The sequence below is a fragment of the Oncorhynchus gorbuscha genome, unplaced genomic scaffold (assembly GCF_021184085.1).
Source record: "Oncorhynchus gorbuscha isolate QuinsamMale2020 ecotype Even-year unplaced genomic scaffold, OgorEven_v1.0 Un_scaffold_736, whole genome shotgun sequence".
Lineage (NCBI taxonomy): Eukaryota > Metazoa > Chordata > Actinopteri > Salmoniformes > Salmonidae > Oncorhynchus > Oncorhynchus gorbuscha.
Window position 1 is genome coordinate 172501 of NW_025745784.1, and position 20397 is coordinate 192897.

At 51.9% G+C, this 20397-nt stretch overlaps 1 protein-coding gene across 1 annotated transcript in view; it reads left to right on the forward strand.

Moving 5' to 3' along the window:
• The window catches only part of LOC124019946 (protein flightless-1 homolog), a 73176-nt gene that overhangs the window by 33919 nt on the left and 18860 nt on the right, over window positions 1-20397 (forward strand). The window contains exons 15-21 of the mRNA XM_046335386.1: window positions 822-1001; window positions 1149-1231; window positions 8133-8207; window positions 9408-9491; window positions 12632-12803; window positions 16920-17024; window positions 19122-19313. Of these exons, the coding sequence (XP_046191342.1) occupies window positions 822-1001; window positions 1149-1231; window positions 8133-8207; window positions 9408-9491; window positions 12632-12803; window positions 16920-17024; window positions 19122-19313 (891 nt within the window). The remainder of the gene's footprint in view (window positions 1-821; window positions 1002-1148; window positions 1232-8132; window positions 8208-9407; window positions 9492-12631; window positions 12804-16919; window positions 17025-19121; window positions 19314-20397) is intronic.

The following is a 20397-nucleotide window of genomic DNA, read 5'->3' on the forward strand; positions in this document are numbered from 1 at the left end:
AATCTGTACGGGTCAGGCCTGGTTAATCTGTACGGGTCAGGCCTGGTTAATCTGTACGGGTCAGGCCTGGTTAATCTGTACGGGTCAGGCCTGGTTAATCTGTACGGGTCAGGCCTGGTTAATCTGTACGGGTCAGGCCTGGTGAATCTACTGGTCAGGCCTGGTTAATCTGTACGGGTCAGTCAGGCCTGGTTAATCTGTACGGGTCAGTCAGGCCTGGTTAATCTGTACGGGTCAGTCAGGCCTGGTTGAATCTGTACTGGTCAGGCCTGGTGAATCTGTACTGGTCAGGCCTGGTTAAATCTGTACTGGTCAGGCCTGGTGAATCTGTACTGGTCAGGCCTGGTTGATCTTTTCATATTGTACTTTTATGTAGTAACCTCTAACCCCCTCCTCCTCTGACCCCCTCCTCCTCTAACCCCCTCCCCTCCTCCTCTAACCCCCTCCCTCCTCCTCTAACCCCCTCCCTCCTCCTCTAACCCCCCTCCCTCCTCCTCTAACCCCCCCTCCCTCCTCCTCTAACCCCCCTCCCTCCTCCTCTAACCCCCTCCCTCCTCCCTCTACACCCCCTCCTCCTCTACCCCCCACCCTTCCTCTAACCCCCCACCCCCCCTCTAACTCCCCCACCCCACCCCACTTCCTCTAACTCCCCCACCCCACCCCACTTCCTCTAACCCCCCACCCCACCCCACTTCCTCTAACCCCCCACCCCACCCCACTTCCTCTAACCCCCCCCCTCCCCCCCCACCCCCTCCTCTGACCCCCCCACCTCTCCTCCCCCACCCCTCCTCTCCTCCCCCTCCCCTCCTCCCCCACCCCAGACGTTCCTGGATGACAACGGAGCTCTGAACTGGCAGATATTTTACTGGATCGGTCAGGAAGCTACGCTGGATAAGAAGGCGGGGTCTGCCATCCACGCCGTCAACCTCCGTAACTACCTGGGGGCGGAGTGCCGAACCATCAGAGAGGAGATGGGAGACGAGTCTGAGGAGTTCAGTGCTGTAGGTACACACACACACACACACACACACACACACACACACACACACACACACACACACACACACACACACACACACACACACACACACACACACACACACACACACGGCCTGTAGAAAACCTTGCCAACTCTTCTGCCCCACCAGGTGTTTGAAAATGACATCTCCTACATTGAGGGGGGGACAGCCAGCGGCTTCTACACTGTGGAGGACACACACTATACTGTCAGGTAAGGAGGGGGGACACACACTATACTGTCAGGTAAGGAGGGGGACACACACACTATACTGTCAGGTAAGGAGGGGGGACACACACTATACTGTCATGTAAGGAGGGGGGGCACACTATACTGTCAGGTAAGGAGGGGGGGCACACTATACTGTCAGGTAAGGAGGGGGGGCACACTATACTGTCAGGTAAGGAGGGGGGGACACACACTATACTGTCAGGTAAGGAGGGGGGGGACACACACTATACTGTCAGGTAAGGAGGGGGGACACACACACTATACTGTCAGGTAAGGAGGGGGGACACACACTATACTGTCAGGTAAGGAGGGGGACACACACTATACTGTCAGGTAAGGAGGGGGACACACACTATACTGTCAGGTAAGGAGGGGGACACACACTATACTGTCAGGTAAGGAGGGGGGGGACACACTATACTGTCAGGTAAGGAGGGGGACACACACTATACTGTCAGGTAAGGAGGGGGGGGGGGGACACACTATACTGTCAGGTAAGGAGGGGGGACACACACTATACTGTCAGGTAAGGAGGGGGGACACACTATACTGTCAGGTAAGGAGGGGGGACACACACTATACTGTCAGGTAAGGAGGGGGGACACACACTATACTGTCAGGTAAGGAGGGGGACACACACTATACTGTCAGGTAAGGAGGGGGACACACACTATACTGTCAGGTAAGGAGGGGGACACACACTATACTGTCAGGTAAGGAGGGGGGACACACTATACTGTCAGGTAAGGAGGGGGGACACACTATACTGTCAGGTAAGGAGGGGGGACACACACTATACTGTCAGGTAAGGAGGGGGGACACACACTATACTGTCAGGTAAGGAGGGGGGCACACTATACTGTCAGGTAAGGATGGGGGACACACACTATACTGTCAGGTAAGGAGGGGGGGGACACACACTATACTGTCAGGTAAGGAGGGGGACACACACACTATACTGTCAGGTAAGGAGGGGGACACACACACTATACTGTCAGGTAAGGAGGGGGGACACACACTATACTGTCAGGTAAGGAGGGGGACACACACTATACTGTCAGGTAAGGAGGGGGACACACACTATACTGTCAGGTAAGGAGGGGGGACACACACTATACTGTCAGGTAAGGAGGGGGGGGGACACACTATACTGTCAGGTAAGGAGGGGGACACACACTATACTGTCAGGTAAGGAGGGGGGGACACACTATACTGTCAGGTAAGGAGGGGGGACACACACTATACTGTCAGGTAAGGAGGGGGACACACTATACTGTCAGGTAAGGAGGGGGGACACACACTATACTGTCAGGTAAGGAGGGGGGACACACACTATACTGTCAGGTAAGGAGGGGGGACACACACTATACTGTCAGGTAAGGAGGGGGACACACACTATACTGTCAGGTAAGGAGGGGGGACACACACTATACTGTCAGGTAAGGAGGGGGGACACACTATACTGTCAGGTAAGGAGGGGGGGACACACTATACTGTCAGGTAAGGAGGGGGGACACACACTATACTGTCAGGTAAGGAGGGGGGACACACACTATACTGTCAGGTAAGGAGGGGGGCACACTATACTGTCAGGTAAGGATGGGGGACACACACTATACTGTCAGGTAAGGAGGGGGGGGACACACACTATACTGTCAGGTAAGGAGGGGGGACACACACACTATACTGTCAGGTAAGGAGGGGGGGGACACACACTATACTGTCAGGTAAGGAGGGGGACACACACTATACTGTCAGGTAAGGAGGGGGACACACTATACTGTCAGGTAAGGAGGGGGACACACACTATACTGTCAGGTAAGGAGGGGGGGGACACACTATACTGTCAGGTAAGGAGGGGGACACACACTATACTGTCAGGTAAGGAGGGGGGGGACACACTATACTGTCAGGTAAGGAGGGGGGACAAACACTATACTGTCAGGTAAGGAGGGGGACACACTATACTGTCAGGTAAGGAGGGGGGACACACACTATACTGTCAGGTAAGGAGGGGGGACACACACTATACTGTCAGGTAAGGAGGGGGACACACACTATACTGTCAGGTAAGGAGGGGGGACACACACTATACTGTCAGGTAAGGAGGGGGGGGACACACTATACTGTCAGGTAAGGAGGGGGGGGACACACACTATACTGTCAGGTAAGGAGGGGGGACACACACTATACTGTCAGGTAAGGAGGGGGGACACACACTATACTGTCAGGTAAGGAGGGGGGACACACACTATACTGTCAGGTAAGGAGGGGGGACACACACACTATACTGTCAGGTAAGGAGGGGGACACACACTATACTGTCAGGTAAGGAGGGGGACACACACTATACTGTCAGGTAAGGAGGGGGGACACACACTATACTGTCAGGTAAGGAGGGGGGGGGGACACTATACTGTCAGGTAAGGAGGGGGACACACTATACTGTCAGGTAAGGAGGGGGACACACACTATACTGTCAGGTAAGGAGGGGGGACACACACTATACTGTCAGGTAAGGAGGGGGACACACACTATACTGTCAGGTAAGGAGGGGGGGGACACACACTATACTGTCAGGTAAGGAGGGGGGGACACTATACTGTCAGGTAAGGAGGGGGACACACACTATACTGTCAGGTAAGGAGGGGACACGCACACTATACTGTCAGGTAAGGAGGGGGACACACACTATACTGTCAGGTAAGGAGGGGGACACACACTATACTGTCAGGTAAGGAGGTGGGGGGACACACACTATACTGTCAGGTAAGGAGGGGGGACACACTATACTGTCAGGTAAGGAGGGGGGGGCTCACTATACTGTCAGGTAAGGAGGGGGACACACACACTATACTGTCAGGTAAGGGAGGGGGGGACACACACTATACTGTCAGGTAAGGAGGGGGGACACACTATACTGTCAGGTAAGGAGGGGGACACACACTATACTGTCAGGTAAGGAGGGGGACACACACTATACTGTCAGGTAAGGAGGGGGGACACACACTATACTGTCAGGTAAGGAGGGGGACACACTATACTGTCAGGTAAGGAGGGGGGGGCACACTATACTGTCAGGTAAGGAGGGGGGACACACACTATACTGTCAGGTAAGGAGGGGGACACACACTATACTGTCAGGTAAGGAGGGGGGTACTATACTGTCAGGTAAGGAGGGGGGTACTATACTGTCAGGTAAGGAGGAGGGGGACACACACTATACTGTCAGGTAAGGAGGGGGGACACTATACTGTCAGGTAAGGAGGGGGGACACACTACTGTCAGGTAAGGAGGGGGACACTATACTGTCAGGTAAGGAGGGGGGGGACACTATACTGTCAGGTAAGGAGGGGGGACACACACTATACTGTCAGGTAAGGAGGGGGGGGGGCACACTATACTGTCAGGTAAGGAGGGGGGACACACACTATACTGTCAGGTAAGGAGGGGGGACACACACTATACTGTCAGGTAAGGAGGGGGGACACACTATACTGTCAGGTAAGGAGGGGGGGGGTACTATACTGTCAGGTAAGGAGGAGGGGGACACACACTATACTGTCAGGTAAGGAGGGGGGACACTATACTGTCAGGTAAGGAGGGGGGACACACACTATACTGTCAGGTAAGGAGGAGGGGGGACACACACTATACTGTCAGGTAAGGAGGAGGGGGACACACACTATACTGTCAGGTAAGGAGGAGGGGGGACACACACTATACTGTCAGGTAAGGAGGAGGGGACACACACTATACTGTCAGGTAAGGAGGAGGGGACACACACTATACTGTCAGGTAAGGAGGGGGACACACACTATACTGTCAGGTAAGGAGGGGGACACACACTATACTGTCAGGTAAGGAGGGTGGACACACACTATACTGTCAGGTAAGGAGGGGGGGACACTATACTGTCAGGTAAGGAGGAGGGGGGACACTATACTGTCAGGTAAGGAGGAGGGGGGACACTATACTGTCAGGTAAGGAGGGGGGGCACACTATACTGTCAGGTAAGGAGGGGGACACACACTATACTGTCAGGTAAGGAGGGGGACACACACTATACTGTCAGGTAAGGAGGGTGGACACACACTATACTGTCAGGTAAGGAGGGGGGACACTATACTGTCAGGTAAGGAGGGGGGACACACACTATACTGTCAGGTAAGGAGGGGGGACACACACTATACTGTCAGGTAAGGAGGGGGGACACACACTATACTGTCAGGTAAGGAGGGGGACACACACTATACTGTCAGGTAAGGAGGGGGACACACACTATACTGTCAGGTAAGGAGGGGGGGACACACACTATACTGTCAGGTAAGGAGGGGGGACACACACTATACTGTCAGGTAAGGAGGGGGGACACACACTATACTGTCAGGTAAGGAGGGGGACACACACTATACTGTCAGGTAAGGAGGGGGACACACACTATACTGTCAGGTAAGGAGGTGGGGGGACACACACTATACTGTCAGGTAAGGAGGGGGGACACACTATACTGTCAGGTAAGGAGGGGGGCTCACTATACTGTCAGGTAAGGAGGGGGACACACACACTATACTGTCAGGTAAGGAGGGGGGGGGGACACACACTATACTGTCAGGTAAGGAGGGGGGACACACTATACTGTCAGGTAAGGAGGGGACACACACACTATACTGTCAGGTAAGGAGGGGGACACACACTATACTGTCAGGTAAGGAGGGGGGACACACACTATACTGTCAGGTAAGGAGGGGGGGACACACTATACTGTCAGGTAAGGAGGGGGGCACACTATACTGTCAGGTAAGGAGGGGGGACACACTATACTGTCAGGTAAGGAGGGGGGACACACACTATACTGTCAGGTAAGGAGGGGGGGTACTATACTGTCAGGTAAGGAGGGGGGTACTATACTGTCAGGTAAGGAGGAGGGGGACACACACTATACTGTCAGGTAAGGAGGGGGGGCACTATACTGTCAGGTAAGGAGGGGGGACACTATACTGTCAGGTAAGGAGGGGGGGGGGGACACACACTATACTGTCAGGTAAGGGAGGGGGGGACACACACTATACTGTCAGGTAAGGAGGGGGGGCACACTATACTGTCAGGTAAGGAGGGGGGACACACACTATACTGTCAGGTAAGGAGGGGGGACACACTATACTGTCAGGTAAGGAGGGGGGTACTATACTGTCAGGTAAGGAGGAGGGGGACACACACTATACTGTCAGGTAAGGAGGGGGGACACTATACTGTCAGGTAAGGAGGGGGGACACACTACTGTCAGGTAAGGAGGGGGACACTTTACTGTCAGGTAAGGAGGGGGGACACTATACTGTCAGGTAAGGAGGGGGGGACACTATACTGTCAGGTAAGGAGGGGGACACTATACTGTCAGGTAAGGAGGAGGGGGACACACACTATACTGTCAGGTAAGGAGGAGGGGGGACACACACTATACTGTCAGGTAAGGAGGAGGGGGGACACACACTATACTGTCAGGTAAGGAGGAGGGGGACACACACTATACTGTCAGGTAAGGAGGAGGGGACACACACTATACTGTCAGGTAAGGAGGGGGGGACACACACTATACTGTCAGGTAAGGAGGGGGACACACACTATACTGTCAGGTAAGGAGGGTGGACACACACTATACTGTCAGGTAAGGGGGGGGGACACTATACTGTCAGGTAAGGAGGAGGGGGGACACTATACTGTCAGGTAAGGAGGGGGGGGGCACACTATACTGTCAGGTAAGGAGGGGGGCACACTATACTGTCAGGTAAGGAGGGGGACACACACTATACTGTCAGGTAAGGAGGAGGGGACACACACACTATACTGTCAGGTAAGGAGGGGGACACACACTATACTGTCAGGTAAGGAGGGGGGGGACACTATACTGTCAGGTAAGGAGGGGGGACACACTATACTGTCAGGTAAGGAGGGGGGACACTATACTGTCAGGTAAGGAGGAGGGGGGGACACACACTATACTATCAGGTAAGGAGGAGGGGGGACACACACTATACTGTCAGGTAAGGAGGAGGGGGGACACACACTATACTGTCAGGTAATGAGGAGGGGGACACACACTATACTGTCAGGTAAGGAGGGGGACACACACTATACTGTCAGGTAAGGAGGGGGGACACACTATACTGTCAGGTAAGGAGGGGGGACACACACTATACTGTCAGGTAAGGAGGGGACACACACACTATACTGTCAGGTAAGGAGGGGGGGACACACACTATACTGTCAGGTAAGGAGGGGGGACACACTATACTGTCAGGTAAGGAGGGGGGACACACTATACTGTCAGGTAAGGAGGGGGGGACACACACTATACTGTCAGGTAAGGAGGGGGCACACTATACTGTCAGGTAAGGAGGGGGGACACACTATACTGTCAGGTAAGGAGGGGGGACACACTATACTCTGTCAGGTAAGGAGGGGGACACACACTATACTGTCAGGTAAGGAGGGGGGGACACACTATACTGTCAGGTAAGGAGGGGGGACACACTATACTGTCAGGTAAGGAGGGGGGGACACACTATACTGTCAGGTAAGGAGGAGGGGGACACACACTATACTGTCAGGTAAGGAGGGGGGACACACACTATACTGTCAGGTAAGGAGGGGGGACACACACTATACTGTCAGGTAAGGAGGGGGGCACACTATACTGTCAGGTAAGGAGGGGGGCACTATACTGTCAGGTAAGGAGGGGGGGGACACTATACTGTCAGGTAAGGAGGGGGGCACACTATACTGTCAGGTAAGGAGGGGGTGTGGGGGGTGTACAAACTCTAAGTGTGTGTGTGTGTGTGTGTGTGTGTGTGTGTGTGTGTGTGTGTGTGTGTGTGTGTTCCAGGTTGTATCGTGTTTATGGGAAGAAGAACATCCGTCTGGAGTCGGTTCCTCTGAAGGCCTCGTCCCTGGACCCACGGTGAGTTCTGTTGTCATGGAGATGGACAGTCTGTTTTAGCATGGACAGCACCATGGAGGGCTTTACAGACTGACAATACTGTTGTCATGGAGATGGATAGTCTGTTTTTGGTTCCTGGAGTTCTGTAGTTCTGTGTTCCTGTATTTCTGTAGTTCTAATGCTCTGTAGTTCTGTGTTCATGTAGTTCTAATGCTCTGTGTTCCTGTAGTCCTAATGCTCTGTGTTCCTGTAGTTCTAATGCTCTGTGTTCCTGTAGTTCTAATGCTCTGTGTTCCTGTAGTTCTGTAGTTCTGTGTTCCTGTAGTTCTGTAGTTCTGTGTTTCTGTAGTTTTGTGTTCCTGTAGTTCTAATGCTCTATGTTCTTGTAGTTCTAATGCTCTGTGTTCCTGTAGTTCTAATGTTCTGTGTTCCTGTAGTTCTAATGTTCTGTGTTCCTGTAGTTCTAATGCTCTGTGTTCCTGTAGTTCGAATGCTCTGTGTTCCTGTAGTTCTAATGTTCTGTGTTCCTGTAGTTCTAATGTTCTGTGTTACTGTAGTTCTAATGCTCTGTGTTCCTGTAGTTCTAATGCTCTGTGTTCCTGTAGTCCTAATGCTCTGTGTTCCTGTAGTCCTAATGCTCTGTGTTCCTGTAGTCCTAATGCTCTGTGTTCCTGTAGTCCTAATGCTCTGTGTTCCTGTAGTCCTAATGCTCTGTGTTCCTGTAGTCCTAATGCTCTGTGTTCCTGTAGTTCTAATGCTCTGTAGTCCTAATGCTCTGTGTTCCTGTAGGTCTAATGCTCTGTGTTCCTGTAGTTCTGTAGTTCTAATGCTCTGTAGTCCTAATGCTCTGTGTTCCTGTTGTTCTGTAGTTCTAATGCTCTGTGTTCCTGTGTTCCTGTAGTCCTAATGCTCTGTGTTCCTGTAGTTCTGTAGTTCTGTGTTCCTGTAGTTCTGTGTTCCTGTAGTTCTGTAGTTCTGTGTTCCTGTAGTTCTAATGCTCTGTAGTTCTGTGTTCCTGTAGTTCTGTAGTTCTGTGTTCCTGTAGTTCTAATGCTCTGTGTTCCTGTAGTCCTAATGCTCTGTGTTCCTGTAGTTCTAATGCTCTGTGTTCCTGTAGTTCTGTAGTTCTGTGTTCCTGTAGTTCTGTGTTCCTGTAGTTCTGTAGTTCTGTGTTTCTGTAGTTTTGTGTTCCTGTAGTTCTAATGCTCTGTGTTCCTGTAGGTTTGTCTTCCTGGTGGATACGGGTCTGGAGATTTTCATCTGGAGAGGAGCCAACGCTACTCTGGCCGGTACCACTAAGGCCCGGTAACTAACACACACCAACGCTACTCTGGCCGGTACCACTAAGGCCCGGTAACTAACACACACCAACACTACTCTGGCCGGTACCACTAAGGCCCGGTAACTAACACACACCATCGCTACTCTGGCCGGTACCACTAAGGCCCGGTAACTAACACACACCAATGCTACTCTGGCCGGTACCACTAAGGCCCGGTAACCAACACTACTCTGGCCGGTACCACTAAGGCCCGGTAACTAACACACACACCACTACTCTGGCCGGTACCACTAAGGCCCGGTAACTAACACACACCAACACTACTCTGGCCGGTACCACTAAGACCCGGTAACTAACACACACACCACTACTCTGGCCGGTACCACTAAGGCCCGGTAACTAACACACACCATCACTACTCTGGCCGGTACCACTAAGACCCGGTAACTAACACACACCATCACTACTCTGGCCGGTACCACTAAGGCCCGGTGACTAACACACACCAACACTACTCTGGCCGGTACCACTAAGGCCCGGTGACTAACACACACCAACACTACTCTGGCCGGTACCACTAAGGCCCGGTGACTAACACACACCAACACTACTCTGGCTGGTACCACTAAGGCCCGGTAACTAACACACACCAACATTACTCTGGCCGGTACCACTAAGGCCCGGTAACTAACACACACCATCACTACTCTGGCCGGTACCACTAAGGCCCGGTAACTAACACACACCAACGCTACTCTGGCCGGTACCACTAAGGCCCGGTAACTAACACACACCATCGCTACTCTGGCCGGTACCACTAAGGCCCGGTGACTAACACACACCAACACTACTCTGGCCGGTACCACTAAGGCCCGGTGACTAACACACACCAACACTACTCTGGCCGGTACCACTAAGACCCGGTAACTAACACACACCATCACTACTCTGGCCGGTACCACTAAGGCCCGGTGACTAACACACACCAACACTACTCTGGCCGGTACCACTAAGGCCCGGTGACTAACACACACCAACACTACTCTGGCCGGTACCACTAAGGCCCGGTAACTAACACACATACAAACTGTGAAGTAAAATTTAGTCGGGGGCGTCGTCCGTTGAGTCGGGGGCGTCGTCCGTTGAGTCGGGGGCGTCGTCCGTTGAGATGGGGGCGGAGCTATTGAATGTACAGTTCTGAACACCTCACTCTGGCGTTTTTGAATTTAAACTTTATTTACACAATTGGCACAGCGTCATCTGGGTTTGGCAGTCATTGTAGATGAGAATTAGATCTCCCAATTGGCACAGCGTCGTCTGGGTTTGGCAGTCATTGTAGATAAGAATTAGATCTCCCAATTGGCAGAACAGTGGGTTAACTGCCTTGTTCAGGGGAACAGTGGGTTAACTGCCTTGTTCAGGGGAACAGTGGGTTAACTGCCTTGTTCAGGGGAACAGTGGGTTAACTGCCTTGTTCAGGGGAACAGTGGGTTAACTGCCGCCTTGTTCAGGGGAACAGTGGGTTAACTGCCGCCTTGTTCAGGGGAACAGTGGGTTAACTGCCGCCTTGTTCAGGGGAACAGTGGGTTAACTGCCGCCTTGTTCAGGGGAACAGTGGGTTAACTGCCGCCTTGTTCAGGGGAACAGTGGGTTAACTGCCGCCTTGTTCAGGGGAACAGTGGGTTAACTGCCGCCTTGTTCAGGGGAACAGTGGGTTAACTGCCGCCTTGTTCAGGGGAACAGTGGGTTAACTGCCGCCTTGTTCAGGGGAACAGTGGGTTAACTGCCGCCTTGTTCAGGGGAACAGTGGGTTAACTGCCGCCTTGTTCAGGGAACAGTGGGTTAACTGCCGCCTTGTTCAGGGAACAGTGGGTTAACTGCCGCCTTGTTCAGGGAACAGTGGGTTAACTGCCGCCTTGTTCAGGGGAACAGTGGGTTAACTGCCGCCTTGTTCAGGGGAACAGTGGGTTAACTGCCGCCTTGTTCAGGGGAACAGTGGGTTAACTGCCGCCTTGTTCAGGGGAACAGTGGGTTAACTGCCGCCTTGTTCAGGGGAACAGTGGGTTAACTGCCGCCTTGTTCAGGGAACAGTGGGTTAACTGCCGCCTTGTTCAGGGGAACAGTGGGTTAACTGCCGCCTTGTTCAGGGGAACAGTGGGTTAACTGCCGCCTTGTTCAGGGGAACAGTGGGTTAACTGCCGCCTTGTTCAGGGGAACAGTGGGTTAACTGCCGCCTTGTTCAGGGGAACAGTGGGTTAACTGCCGCCTTGTTCAGGGAACAGTGGGTTAACTGCCGCCTTGTTCAGGGGAACAGTGGGTTAACTGCCGCCTTGTTCAGGGGAACAGTGGGTTAACTGCCGCCTTGTTCAGGGAACAGTGGGTTAACTGCCGCCTTGTTCAGGGGAACAGTGGGTTAACTGCCGCCTTGTTCAGGGGAACAGTGGGTTAACTGCCGCCTTGTTCAGGGGAACAGTGGGTTAACTGCCGCCTTGTTCAGGGGAACAGTGGGTTAACTGCCGCCTTGTTCAGGGGAACAGTGGGTTAACTGCCGCCTTGTTCAGGGGAACAGTGGGTTAACTGCCGCCTTGTTCAGGGAACAGTGGGTTAACTGCCGCCTTGTTCAGGGGAACAGTGGGTTAACTGCCGCCTTGTTCAGGGGAACAGTGGGTTAACTGCCGCCTTGTTCAGGGGAACAGTGGGTTAACTGCCGCCTTGTTCAGGGGAACAGTGGGTTAACTGCCGCCTTGTTCAGGGAACAGTGGGTTAACTGCCGCCTTGTTCAGGGGAACAGTGGGTTAACTGCCGCCTTGTTCAGGGGAACAGTGGGTTAACTGCCGCCTTGTTCAGGGGAACAGTGGGTTAACTGCCGCCTTGTTCAGGGGAACAGTGGGTTAACTGCCGCCTTGTTCAGGGGAACAGTGGGTTAACTGCCGCCTTGTTCAGGGGAACAGTGGGTTAACTGCCGCCTTGTTCAGGGGCACAGTGGGTTAACTGCCGCCTTGTTCAGGGGCACAGTGGGTTAACTGCCGCCTTGTTCAGGGGCACAGTGGGTTAACTGCCTTGTTCAGGGGCATCTTGCAACCCTTTGGTTACAAGTCCAATGCTCTAACCACTAGGCTACCTACCTGCTACCTCGTGTGTGTGTGTGTGTGTGTGTGTGTAGGCTGTTTGCAGAGAAGATCAATAAGAATGAGCGTAAGGGGAAGGCAGAGATCACCACCCTGCAGCAGAGTCAGGAACCTCCTAACTTCTGGGAGGTTCTGGGAGGACAACCTGAAGAGATACGCAAACACGTCCCTGATGACTTCACACCCGTACGACCCAAACTATACAAGGTACCCCCTGACCTCTGACCCCTCACCTCTAATCAGACACGTCCCTGATGACTTCACACTGCACGACCCAAACTATACAAGGTACCCCTGACCTCTGACCCCTCACCTCTAATCAGACATGTCCCTGATGACTTCACACCTGTATGACCCAAACTATACAAGGTACCCCTGACCTCTGACCCCTCACCTCTAATCAGACACGTCCCTGATGACTTACCACCCGTACGACCCAAACTATACAAGGTACCCCCTGACCTCTGACCTCTAATCAGACACGTCCCTGATGACTTCACACCCGTACGACCCAAACTATACAAGGTACCCTCTGACCCCTGACCTCTAATCAGACACGTCCCTGATGACTTCACACCCATATGACCCAAACTATACAAACACCTGGCCCCTGACATCTAATTATTTCGTTGGGTCTGGGCTAATGTTGTCTAGGTGGGTCTGGGCTAATGTTGTCTAGGTGGGTCTGGGCTAATGTTGTCTAGGGGGGTCTGGGCTAATGTTGTCTAGGGGGTCTGGGCTAATGTTGTTGTCTAGGGGGTCTGGGCTAATGTTGTTGTCTAGGGGGTCTGGGCTAATGTTGTTGTCTAGGGGGTCTGGGCTAATGTTGTCTAGGGGGTCTGGGCTAATGTTGTCTAGGGGGTCTGGGCTAATGTTGTCTAGGGGGTTTGGGCTAATGTTGTCTAGGGGGTCTGGGCTAATGTTGTCTAGGGGGTCTGGGCTAATGTTGTCTAGGTGGGTCTGGGCTAATGTTGTCTAGGTGGGTCTGGGCTAATGTTGTCTAGGTGGGTCTGGGCTAATGTTGTCTAGTTGGGTCTGGCCTAATGTTGTCTAGGTGGGTCTGGGCTAATGTTGTCTAGGGGGTCTGGGCTAATGTTGTCTAGGGGGTCTGGGCTAATGTTGTTGTCTAGGGGGTCTGGGCTAATGTTGTTGTCTAGGGGGTCTGGGCTAATGTTGTTGTCTAGGGGAGGTCTGGGCTAATGTTGTTGTCTAGGGGGTCTGGGCTAATGTTGTTGTCTAGGGGGTCTGGGCTAATGTTGTTGTCTAGGGGGTCTGGGCTAATGTTGTTGTCTAGGGGGTCTGGGCTAATGTTTTTGTTTAGGTGGGTCTGGGTCTGGGCTAACGTTTTTGTTTAGGTGGGTCTGGGCTAACGTTGTTGTCTAGGTGGGTCTGGGCTAACGTTGTTGTCTAGGTGGGTCTGGGCTAACGTTGTTGTCTAGGTGGGTCTGGGCTAACGTTGTTGTCTAGGTGGGTCTGGGCTAACGTTGTTGTCTAGGTGGGTCTGGGCTAATGTTGTTGTCTAGGTGGGTCTGGGCTAATGTTGTTGTCTAGGTGGGTCTGGGCTAATGTTGTTGTCTAGGTGGGTCTGGGCTAATGTTGTTGTCTAGGTGGGTCTGGGCTAATGTTGTTGTCTAGGTGGGTCTGGGCTAATGTTGTTGTCTAGGTGGGTCTGGGCTAATGTTGTTGTCTAGGTGGGTCTGGGCTAATGTTGTCTAGGTGGGTCTGGGCTAATGTTGTCTAGGTGGGTCTGGGCTAATGTTGTTGTCTAGGTGGGTCTGGGCTAATGTTGTTGTCTAGGTGGGTCTGGGCTAATGTTGTTGTCTAGGTGGGTCTGGGCTAATGTTGTTGTCTAGGTGGGTCTGGGCTAATGTTGTTGTCTAGGTGGGTCTGGGCTAATGTTGTTGTCTAGGTGGGTCTGGGCTAATGTTGTTGTCTAGGTGGGTCTGGGCTAATGTTGTTGTCTAGGTGGGTCTGGGCTAATGTTGTTGTCTAGGTGGGTCTGGGCTAATGTTGTTGTCTAGGTGGGTCTGGGCTAATGTTGTTGTCTAGGTGGGTCTGGGCTAATGTTGTTGTCTAGGTGGGTCTGGGCTAATGTTGTTGTCTAGGTGGGTCTGGGCTAATGTTGTTGTCTAGGTGGGTCTGGGCTAATGTTGTTGTCTAGGTGGGTCTGGGCTAATGTTGTCTAGGTGGGTCTGGGCTAATGTTGTCTAGGTGGGTCTGGGCTAATGTTGTTGTCTAGGTGGGTCTGGGCTAATGTTGTCTAGGTGGGTCTGGGCTAATGTTGTCTAGGTGGGTCTGGGCTAACGTTGTTGTCTAGGTGGGTCTGGGCTAACGTTGTCTAGGTGGGTCTGGGCTAATGTTGTCTAGGTGGGTCTGGGCTAACGTTGTTGTCTAGGTGGGTCTGGGCTAACGTTGTTGTCTAGGTGGGTCTGGGCTAACGTTGTTGTCTAGGTGGGTCTGGGCTAACGTTGTTGTCTAGCTGGGTCTGGGCTAACGTTGTTGTCTAGCTGGGTCTGGGCTAACGTTGTTGTCTAGCTGGGTCTGGGCTAACGTTGTTGTCTAGCTGGGTCTGGGCTAACGTTGTTGTCTAGGTGGGTCTGGGCTAACGTTGTTGTCTAGGTGGGTCTGGGCTAACGTTGTTGTCTAGGTGGGTCTGGGCTAACGTTGTTGTCTAGGTGGGTCTGGGCTAACGTTGTTGTCTAGGTGGGTCTGGGCTAACGTTGTTGTCTAGGTGGGTCTGGGCTAACGTTGTTGTCTAGGTGGGTCTGGGCTAACGTTGTTGTCTAGGTGGGTCTGGGCTAACGTTGTTGTCTAGGTGGGTCTGGGCTAACGTTGTTGTCTAGGTGGGTCTGGGCTAACGTTGTTGTCTAGGTGGGTCTGGGCTAACGTTGTTGTCTAGGTGGGTCTGGGCTAACGTTGTTGTCTAGGTGGGTCTGGGCTAACGTTGTTGTCTAGGTGGGTCTGGGCTAACGTTGTTGTCTAGGTGGGTCTGGGCTAATGTTGTCTAAGGGGGTCTGGGCTAATGTTGTTGTCTAGGGGGTCTGGGCTAATGTTGTTGTCTAGGGGGTCTGGGCTAATGTTGTTGTCTAGGGGGTCTGGGCTAATGTTGTCTAGCTGGGTCTGGGCTAATGTTGTCTAGGGGGTCTGGGCTAATGTTGTCTAGGGGGTCTGGGCTAATGTTGTTGTCTAGGGGGTTTGGGCTAATGTTGTTGTCTAGGGGGTTTGGGCTAATGTTGTTGCCTAGGCGGGTCTGGGCTAATGTTGTTGTTGTTGTTGTTGTTTAGGTGGGTCTGGGTTAATGTTGTTGTTGTTGTTTAGGTGGGTCTGGGTTAATGTTGTTGTTGTTGTTTAGGTGGGTCTGGGTTAATGTTGTTGTTGTCTAGGTGGGTCTGGGCTAATGTTGTTGTCTAGGGGGGTTTGGGCTAATGTTGTCTAGGGGGGTCTGGGCTAATGTTGTCTAGGTGGGTCTGGGTTAATGTTGTTGTTGTCTAGGTGGGTCTGGGCTAATGTTGTTTAGGTGGGTCTGGGTTAATGTTGTTGTCTAGGTGGGTCTGGGCTAATGTTGTTGTCTAGGTGGGTCTGGGTAATGTTGTTGTTGTTTAGGTGGGTCTGGGTAATGTTGTTGTTGTTTAGGTGGGTCTGGGTTAATGTTGTTGTCTAGGTGGGTCTGGGCTAATGTTGTTGTCTAGGTGGGTCTGTGTCTGGGCTAATGTTGTTGTTGTTTAGGTGGGTCTGGGTAATGTTGTTTAGGTGGGTCTGGGCTAATGTTGTTGTTGTTGTTTAGGTGGGTCTGGGTTAATGTTGTTGTTGTTGTTTAGGTGGGTCTGGGTTAATGTTGTTGTTGTCTAGGTGGGTCTGGGCTAATGTTGTTGTCTAGGGGTTTGGGCTAATGTTGTCTAGGGGGTCTGGGCTAATGTTGTCTAGGTGGGTCTGGGTTAATGTTGTTGTTGTCTAGGTGGGTCTGGGCTAATGTTGTTTAGGTGGGTCTGGGTTAATGTTGTTGTCTAGGTGGGTCTGGGCTAATGTTGTTGTCTAGCTGGGTCTGGGTTAATGTTGTTGTCTAGGTGGGTCTGGGTAATGTTGTCTAGGTGGGTCTGGGCTAATGTTGTTGTCTAGGTGGGTCTGGGTTAATGTTGTTGTTGTTTAGGTGGGTCTGGGCTAATGTTGTTGTCTAGGTGGGTCTGGGTAATGTTGTCTAGGTGGGTCTGGGCTAATGTTGTTGTCTAGGTGGGTCTGGGTTAATGTTGTTGTTGTTTAGGTGGGTCTGGGCTAATGTTGTTGTTTAGGTGGGTCTGGGCTAATGTTGTTGTTGTTGTTGTTTAGGTGGGTCTGGGTCTGGGATATCTGGAGCTCCCTCAAATCAACTACAAGCTGTCAGTGGAACACAAAGAGAAGGTCAAACTGGACAAACTGCCGGACCTACGACTGGTAACTATGGTGTAACTATGGTGTAACTATGGTGTAACTATGGTGTAACTATGGTGTAACTATGGGGTAACTATGGGGTAACTATGGGGTAACTATGGTGTAGTTAAACTGTGTAACCTGTTCTGTTATAATCAGTCTCTGTCGGTCTGTCTCTCTCTCATCTCTGTGTCTCTAGCTCCAGACCCTGCTGAACACTAAAGGAGTGTATGTCTCTCTCTCATCTCTGTGTCTCTAGCTCCAGACCCTGCTGGACACTAAAGGAGTGTATGTCTCTCTCTCATCTCTGTGTCTCTAGCTCCAGACCCTGCTGGACACTAAAGGAGTGTATGTCTCTCTCTCATCTCTGTGTCTCTAGCTCCAGACCCTGCTGGACACTAAAGGAGTGTATGTCTCTCTCTCATCTCTGTGTCTCTAGTTCCAGACCCTGCTGGACACTAAAGGAGTGTATGTCTCTCTCTCATCTCTGTGTCTCTAGCTCCAGACCCTGCTGAACACTAAAGGAGTGTATGTCTCTCTCTCATCTCTGTGTCTCTAGCTCCAGACCCTGCTGGACACTAAAGGAGTGTATGTCTCTCTCTCATCTCTGTGTCTCTAGCTCCAGACCCTGCTGGACACTAAAGGAGTGTATGTCTCTCTCTCATCTCTGTGTCTCTAGCTCCAGACCCTGCTGGACACTAAAGGAGTGTATGTCTCTCTCTCATCTCTGTGTCTCTAGCTCCAGACCCTGCTGGACACTAAAGGAGTGTATGTCTCTCTCTCATCTCTGTGTCTCTAGTTCCAGACCCTGCTGGACACTAAAGGAGTGTATGTCTCTCTCTCATCTCTGTGTCTCTAGCTCCAGACCCTGCTGAACACTAAAGGAGTGTATGTCTCTCTCTCATCTCTGTGTCTCTAGCTCCAGACCCTGCTGGACACTAAAGGAGTGTATGTCTCTCTCGCTCATCTCTGTGTCTCTAGCTCCAGACCCTGCTGGACACTAAAGGAGTGTATGTCTCTCTCTCATCTCTGTGTCTCTAGCTCCAGACCCTGCTGGACACTAAAGGAGTGTATGTCTCTCTCTCTCATCTGTGTCTCTAGCTCCAGACCCTGCTGGACACTAAAGGAGTGTGTGTCTCTCTCTCATCTCTGTGTCTCTAGCTCCAGACCCTGCTGGACACTAAAGGAGTGTATGTCTCTCTCTCATCTCTGTGTCTCTAGTTCCAGACCCTGCTGGACACTAAAGGAGTGTATGTCTCTCTCTCATCTCTGTGTCTCTAGCTCCAGACCCTGCTGGACACTAAAGGAGTGTATGTCTCTCTCTCATCTCTGTGTCTCTAGCTCCAGACCCTGCTGGACACTAAAGGAGTGTATGTCTCTCTCTCATCTCTGTGTCTCTAGTTCCAGACCCTGCTGGACACTAAAGGAGTGTATGTCTCTCTCTCATCTCTGTGTCTCTAGCTCCAGACCCTGCTGGACACTAAAGGAGTGTATGTCTCTCTCTCATCTCTGTGTCTCTAGCTCCAGACCCTGCTGGACACTAAAGGAGTGTATGTCTCTCTCATCTCTGTGTCTCTAGCTCCAGACCCTGCTGGACACTAAAGGAGTGTATGTCTCTCTCGCTCATCTCTGTGTCTCTAGCTCCAGACCCTGCTGGACACTAAAGGAGTGTATGTCTCTCTCTCATCTCTGTGTCTCTAGCTCCAGATCCTGCTGGACACTAAAGGAGTGTATGTCTCTCTCTCATCTCTGTGTCTCTAGCTCCAGACCCTGCTGGACACTAAAGGAGTGTATGTCTCTCTCTCATCTCTGTGTCTCTAGTTCCAGACCCTGCTGGACACTAAAGGAGTGTATGTCTCTCGCTCATCTCTGTGTCTCTAGCTCCAGACCCTGCTGGACACTAAAGGAGTGTATGTCTCTCTCTCATCTCTGTGTCTCTAGCTCCAGACCCTGCTGGACACTAAAGGAGTGTATGTCTCTCTCTCATCTCTGTGTCTCTAGTTCCAGACCCTGCTGGACACTAAAGGAGTGTATGTCTCTCTCTCATCTCTGTGTCTCTAGCTCCAGACCCTGCTGGACACTAAAGGAGTGTATGTCTCTCTCTCATCTCTGTGTCTCTAGCTCCAGACCCTGCTGGACACTAAAGGAGTGTACATCCTGGACTGTCTGTCTGATGTGTTTATCTGGATCGGGAGGAAGTCTCCTCGTCTGGTGAGAGCAGCCGCCCTGAAGCTAGGACAGGAAGTCTGCACTATGCTGCACCGCCCCAAACACGCTACTGTTACCAGGAACCTGGAGGGGACAGAGTGTCAGGTAGGCAGATACCCTCCTGGAGGTTTTAACTCCAACCTTGTTCCTGGAGAGAACCCCTCCTGGAGGTTTTAACTCTAACCCTGTTCCTGGAGAGGGAACCCCTCCTGGAGGTTTTAACTCTAACCCTGTTCCTGGAGAGATACCCTCCTGTAGGTTTTAACTCTAACCCTGTTCCTGGAGAGATACCCTCCTGTAGGTTTTAACTCTAACCCTGTTCCTGGAGAGAGAATCCCTCCTGTAGGTTTTAACTCCAACCCTGTTCCTGGAGAGAGACCCTCCTGGAGGTTTTAACTCCTACCCTGTTCCTGGAGAGAGACCCTCCGGGAGGTTTTAACTCCTACCCTGTTCCTGGAGAGAGAACCCCTCCTGGAGGTTTTAACTCTCCAACCCTGTTCCTGGAGACATACCCTCCTGGAGGTTTTAACTCCAACCCTGTTCCTGGAGAGAGACCCTCCTGTAGGTTTTAACTCCTACCCTGTTCCTGGAGAGAGAACCCCTCCTGGAGGTTTTAACTCCAACCCTGTTCCTGGAGAGATACCCTCCTGTAGGTTTTAACTCCAACCCTGTTCCTGGAGAGATACCCTCCTGTAGGTTTTAACTCCAACCCTGTTCCTGGAGACATACCCTCCCCATTGTGTGTGTGGGGTACAGAGATGAGGTAGTCATTGTATGTGTGGGGTACTGAGATGAGGTAGTCATTGTATGTGTGGGGTACTGAGATGAGGTAGTCATTGTCTGTGTGGGGTACAGAGATGAGGTAGTCATTGTCTGTGTGGGGTACTGAGATGAGGTAGTCATTGTATGTGTGGGGTACTGAGATGAGGTAGTCATTGTCTGTGTGGGGTACAGAGATGAGGTAGTCATTGTATGTGTGGGGTACAGAGATGAGGTAGTCATTGTATGTGTGGGGTACAGAGATGAGGTAGTCATTGTATGTGTGGGGTACAGAGATGAGGTAGTCATTGTATGTGTGGGGTACTGAGATGAGGTAGTCATTGTATGTGTGGGGTACTGAGATGAGGTAGTCATTGTATGTGTGGGGTACTGAGATGAGGTAGTCATTGTCTGTGTGGGGTACAGAGAT